A 6453-nucleotide genomic window follows, 5' to 3' on the forward strand; every position below is an offset into this window, starting at 1 on the left:
CAGGTGACCCTGAATCCTCCCTTAGTTATGCTGCAATAGACGTAGGCTGCCGGGGATTCCCATGATGCACTGGGTGTTTCTTCTTCACTCACTATGTGTTTATACACCTCTCTGCATTTAATAATTAGTGCTTATTAATCTCTGACTTATCCACAGCGAGTCTTTGTCCTTGAAATAATGAACGTTTATTGTACCGATTGAGGTAGATTTGAGTGTACAATGTTTATTAGAGGCAGCTCTGCTAATCACAGCAGAGGGTGGCACTAGAAGGTGATTAAATCTACAAAGCTTGGTCCTCTGTGGAGCTGGAACCATGATTTCACAGTAATCTGATTACACTTTGAGAGTTCCCGTCAGCCCTGAATCATAGGATATCGCTGCAGGGATCAGCCCATTAAAAACACAGTGACCGCCCAAATCTCAGCATATAAAGTGCAGTTAGTGATAATGTCACCGTGTAGAGCTCACTCTGTCTGCTGCCAGCTGTGGGCAAACACATTTAGATTCATGCTGTGAGATGAGTTCTGAAGGCCTGAGAACCAGATTGATCAGCTCATTTAAAATGAGCTGAATCGACTCCTGAGAGGAAACGGGGCCTGCGATCCTGCCACGCTCTGCGCTCTAATCACACCTTCAGACTGTGAGGTAAAACCTACTGCAGTGCTTCGCTTTCTGCCTGTCGGCGTCACAGATTTGCTTCTATTTGTGTCATCTAAAACCTGCCAACACCTCGTTGCACAGACTCACAGTCTCATCTCTGTAGCAGCATCAGTGCTGGAGGTCTCTATAACCTGCAAATAATCAGCACCGCCCTTCCTGTGTCTGTTTCTTCACAGGACAACTGTGAGCACTAACTGTCCTTTATAATAGCAATTAAAACTAAAAGAAAGTGCCGTTGTTATAAACTCCAGTCACATATATTAGTGACAGCTCTGGAGTCACACCAGTTTACATCACGGACTCACAGGGAGTAAAAGCAGCCTTCACAAATCAATATGTATTAAATACTTTGGACTTTTAGACCAATAAAATTCTGAGGTGTGTTTTCAACAGCGGCTTTAGCAGGCGAGAACATTTATCACACAGTAAGCACAAAAGTTGAAGCATTGGAATATTTTTAAGGTGGTTTTTGAGACCACTCTTTGTGTTCTGAGCTAAATTGGGGGCTCATCCGAGATTTGTGCATCCTATAACCTTTGCTTGTTCAATGATGCTGCTTTTAAGTGAAGTGTCGATGTATTTTGGTTTGATGACTTATTAGCCTTTATTAGCTGCAGCGGGAGTTTAAATATAAAAGGTTTTCATTGGCTAATCAGTTTATTAAAGTATAATTACGGATGAGGGTGGAAGTCCTCAATCTAAGCAAGTGTAGTAAATTTGAAGAGGGGCAGAGGGAGCAGGCCTCTCAGGTACAGCCTGATGCGGCGCTAGAGACTCAGCTTCCTTTGCACACCTGCCCTTCACCGATTAATTGATCAGCTCCCACTCCAAGTCGCTGATCAGCCTGTAATTGAGCTTCCGGTAGTTTTTGGGGTGAATCTGTCGCTGCCGCCACACCTCCTCATACAGGCTGCGTATGACCGTAGGCAGCAGTGGGAAGCCAGCGGTGCGAGCCAGTGTGTTGCAGTACTCCCACTGATCCTGGTCCAAGATCAGCAGGTGGCGATGCTGGACTCCCCGCTCCAGCTTCTCCTGCAGCTCCCGCCGGACCTCCTCCTCCATCTGAACTCGAGAGGGTAACGTGACCGAGCCCTCCAACACGGCCAGGGCGAACTGGACCTGCAGCGATAGAAGACAAACGAACCTAACAACCGAAGCTACCTAACAAACGGCATTCAAACCAGAGTAAGTCCGCTCTGCTTCTTAGAAAGTCGACACTGGGACTGCTGCAGTGGAGAACAGTGGGTATGACGGTACACTGCCGCTCACCTGGCAGTTGAAGTTGGGGAAGGGGCAGATGATCTTGCAGATGCCGACGAAAAAGAGCGAGGGGAAGGCGGGTGGCACCAGAAAGCGGTACAGAGGTGACATCATCTGGTCCTGGATGTCCAGACCCAGCTGGGCTGCGTCCAAGAATGGAAACCTGAAGTTATACCCGGTGCAGAACATCAGGACATCCGCCTCCGTCACCGAGCCGTCCTGGAACCCATCACAGTGTCAAATACAACCAACCAATCACAGGAGGCGTCTGCTTGAACTTTATTATATGCAGTGGCTTGCAAAAGTATTGGGCCCCCTTGAACTTTCCCACATTTTGTCACATTACAGCCACAAACATGAATCAATTTTATTGGAATTCCAGGTGAAAGACCAACACAAAGTGGTGCACACGTGAGAAGTGGAACGAAAATCATACATGATTCCAAACATTTGTTACAAATAAATAACTGCAAAGTGGGGTGTGCGTAATTATTCAGCCCCTTTGGTCTGAGTGCAGTCAGTTGCACATAGACGTTGCCTGATGAGTGCTAATGACTAAATAGAGTGCACCTGTGTGTAATCTAATGTCAGTACAAATACAGCTGCTCTGTGACGGCCTCAGAGGTTGTCTGAGAGAATATGGGGAGCAACAACACCATGAAGTCCAAAGACCACAGCAGACAGGTCAGGGATAAACTTATTGAGACATTTAAAGCAGGCTTAGGCTACAAAAAGATTTCCCAAGCCTTGAACATCCCACGGAGCACTGTTCAAGCCATCATTCAGAAATGGAAGGAGTATGGCACAACTGTAAACCTACCAAGACAAGGCCGTCCACCTAAACTCACAGGCCGAACAAGGAGCTGATCAGAAATGCAGCCAAGAGGCCCATGGTGACGCTGGACGAGCTGCAGAGATCTACAGCTCAGGTGGGGGAATCTGTCCATAGGACAACTATTAGTGGTGCACTGCACAAAGTTGGCCTTTATGGAAGAGTGGCAAGAAGAAAGCCATTGTTAACAGAAAACCATAAGAAGTCCCGTTTGCAGTTTGCCACAAGCCATGTTGGGGACACAGCAAACATGTGGAAGAAGCTGCTCTGGTCAGATGAGACCAAAATGCAAACACTATGTGTGGAAAACTAACTCTGCACATCACTCTGAACCATCCCCACTGTCAGATATGGTGGTGGCAGCATCATGCTCTGGGGGGGCTTCTCTTCAGCAGGGACAGGGAAGCTGGTCAGAGTTGATGGGAAGATGGATGGAGCCAAATACAGAGCAAGCTTGGAAGAAAAGCTCTTGGAGTCTGCAAAAGAATTGAGACTGGGGCGGAGCTTCACCTTCCAGCAGGACAACGACCCTAAACACAAAGCCAGGGCAACAATGGGATGGTTTAAAACAAAACACATCCATGTGTTAGAACGGCCCAGTCAAAGTCCAGATCTAAATCCAATCCAGAATCTGTGGCAAGATCTGAAAACTGCTGTTCACAAACGCTGCCCATCTAATCTGACTGAGCTGGGGGGCCGGATACTTTCACAAGCCACTGTATCAGGTGGACTTCCTGCAGTGGAGGATTAATACAGTTGAGGTCAGTCACCTGGAAGCGAATTCTGCCGTTGTCCTCGACGGCCTCTACTGAGCTGGACTGTTGAATCCCATCAGGCAGAGGGAAGGTGATCCGAGGGCGGCGGTGACTCAGAGTCACCTGTGAGATGAAGAAAGAAAAACACGCCGTGAGTCTAAAGCTCCGTCACACGCTTTCTGCACTCGCTGCTCGTCCCAGGCTGCAGTTATGCAGCGTAACCTGCTGTTAACTTCTTTAAAGACACAATTATACGTCTTTGCCCTCGCTCCTCTTCCTCCTGCTCTCTAACCAGAGGCTTCCTGTGGCTTTGTCAAACAGTTAATACAAATGTAGGAACATGCACCCTCTGTCTATCACCTGGCACCTTCCTCCCATCAGAGGAGGAACCCACTGGTGCCCAGCTCGTCAGGCATTCTGGTAGGTCAACTAAAATATGCAAGAAATAAAGATAATAATAATAAAAATAATACATCTGCATGCAGATGTTAGTTGTTACCTGGGCACCCACATTGGCCAACTCGAGGGAAATATCCAGACCTGATGCTTTGGCTCCCAGAACGACCACCGACTGACCCGCAAACGGCTCCGCGAATCGATACGAGTGACTGTGGAGCACTTTCCCTGCACACAGAGAGGCACACTGGTTCTAGAATGGATCACTGGGAGGGATGCTCTGTGCAGCGGTGACAGCTGTTCCAGAGTAGGCGGGGTAAAAGTTGTCCCACAAGGCTGGCCGACATGATAGACGATGGGCAGGGCTGTGAATACTCAAGACTGTTTATTGAACGCAGTATGGAGAAGAACAACGAGAATTAAGAGACCTGGTGACCAGTGATGGACGTTAGACCAGCTGTAAAACCGGAAGCAGTTTGTTCGCACTAACCACAACAACTACCATCTTCATCTGATGCGGCCCCCCTGGCGCCAGCTGGATGCTCAAGGCAAAAGCTGACGGGAATAACACAACTCTCCGTTAGATAACAAAACGGCTGTTGTGACTCCTCATTCAAGGTCACCGGCGCCGACCGAAGATTGCTGACTTTTGCATAACCGGGTGAAGGGACACTTTCTCTCCGCTGAACACGGAACACGCACGCATGTACACTGATGCAGACCTACACTCACCTCCACCCCCTCCAAACGCCTTCGAAGCTTATGTCTTTATGTTGTGAGATGTGCTGATTCGTGTGTTGAGGTGTTTTTTTCTGTTCTCAAACTGATCTCCCTGTTGGAGCTCAGTCTGGGAGGAGTTCTTTTCTTCTCCTCGTCTTTCCTCATGTTGTGCATTTTCCATGGTTTCGGTTCGGGTGGCTGCTCGACCGGCCAGAGCTACCTAGCCTGACTGGTCTCCCCAATGTGATGTTTGTGCATTGTATATACGGTCGGCAGGGTGTCTGTCTTAATTGCCCCTTGGAGACAAATAAAGTCTCTCTGACTGACTTGGCTGAGCTGCCTGTTGAGCTTTCATTCAAACTTCTTTGGTGTCCAGAAGCCTCTGAAACCTCTGATTTTACCAACTGACTGAAACACGAAGGTTTCCCAGAGGTGTCTGAACACACCCGGAGGTACGCTTTGTGGGGATTCAGCACAAAATGAGAACAATGCTGGTGTGTCTAACCAGCCACACAAACATTCCTGAAGCTCACACCGATGCGGCTCAGTTTGAAGTGTCACGATCTGCTGTGAACTCGCAAAACTGTCCACACCTTCAGTGTGCAGCAGACAGAAAGGAGAGGACTGAGCTCTGAGCGCAGTCCTTCCGCTGATCCAATCTAGCACCAGCGAACCTCGATTTACTAAACTGACACAGATTAATGCTAATCACGACAGTGTTTACAGATGTTACTGAGGCTTAAACACAAGAATAAACCTGATGAAGTCATCAGCAGTTCACTGCATTCATTCAATCTCCTCAGAAAAACAAATTTCTATCATATCAGGAACTTTTCATTAAAATACTTGCTTGTTGTAAAAGCTTTGTTTTTGTTATGAAGGCATAAATGTTTGTTTTACCTTTAAAGTTCTCGATGCCTGGTATAAGTGGGATGTGAGGGTCTGAGTAGTGCCTTTAAAACAGACGAGAATAAGAGTCAAAATAATAAGAGCCGCTGAAGCAGGTGAACTCAGAGCTTTGGCACCCTCAAGTGGCAGCAGGGGGCAGAGGCTTTTATTCTGAAGTAAAGCCTACAGAGTCATTTCAAAATAAAATGCTCACCTTCAAATTAAGAACTTTAATACACACTTTGTAACTTTCTGCTTTTGGATAAAATCTTTTTCTTTCTCCAAAACACAAAATCTTAGACTTCACAAGATTCACTTTTATTTGTAAATGTCAACATTTAAAGACTTTTAAAAAAAGACATCGTATTAAAGTTGCACTCTGGAATAATTAGTGAATGCAAATATGTTGAATCGCAGCCACACGCTGACCAGGTGTTACGGCTCATTAGCCAATGAGATGCTGTAGTTTAACCTTTGATGTAATGAAACTTTAAACTACCTCTGAGACCATCAACTCATGGGCGAAGTGTTGGTCACAGAACCAGATTCATGTTTCTGCACTATTACTTTTATTTGCCATCGCCCCCTGCTGGTCATTAGACAGAAAGCAGTGTGTGATCTCACCCCGAGCAGACGAAGACAGAGTCAAACGTCTCAGTTTTCTGATGACCTGAAGAATCAGATGATGTCACTTCCCACGCCGTCCTCTCCTCCACCTCGCCCTCTGTCGTCACATTGACGGGCTTCACGCTTTCCACGACAGTGTTGAACTGACAAAAGGAGTCACAGTGAGGAAAGTGGCGCCGCGGGAGGTTTACTTTTGTATTGTATCATATTTGAGACAAATCAGATCTCTTAGAAAATTCAAGGCGACAATTCAAGGAACAAAATACGCAAAACAAAACTAGAATTAAATGAGATAATTGATAAAAAAACAAAATT

The 6453-nt window shown here is 46.6% G+C and overlaps 1 protein-coding gene across 2 annotated transcripts in view; it reads right to left on the bottom strand.

The window, feature by feature from the left end:
• Window positions 1–1298: 1298 nt before the first annotated feature.
• Window positions 1299–6453, bottom strand: part of LOC102209622 (flavin-containing monooxygenase FMO GS-OX-like 2) — a 15722-nt gene continuing 10567 nt past the window's right edge. For both annotated transcript variants that reach the window (XM_005751235.1, XM_005751234.1), the window contains exons 4-9: window positions 6136–6281; window positions 5524–5576; window positions 4007–4131; window positions 3523–3630; window positions 1930–2139; window positions 1299–1779 (exon numbers count right to left, since the gene is read on the bottom strand). In XM_005751235.1, coding sequence (XP_005751292.1) covers window positions 1468–1779; window positions 1930–2139; window positions 3523–3630; window positions 4007–4131; window positions 5524–5576; window positions 6136–6281 — 954 coding nt within the window. In that variant the 3' untranslated portion in view covers window positions 1299–1467. The remainder of the gene's footprint in view (window positions 1780–1929; window positions 2140–3522; window positions 3631–4006; window positions 4132–5523; window positions 5577–6135; window positions 6282–6453) is intronic.

The sequence above is a fragment of the Pundamilia nyererei genome, unplaced genomic scaffold, assembly GCF_000239375.1.
Source record: "Pundamilia nyererei isolate P.nyererei 1_Seehausen unplaced genomic scaffold, PunNye1.0 scaffold00304, whole genome shotgun sequence".
Taxonomy (NCBI): Eukaryota; Metazoa; Chordata; class Actinopteri; order Cichliformes; family Cichlidae; genus Pundamilia; species Pundamilia nyererei.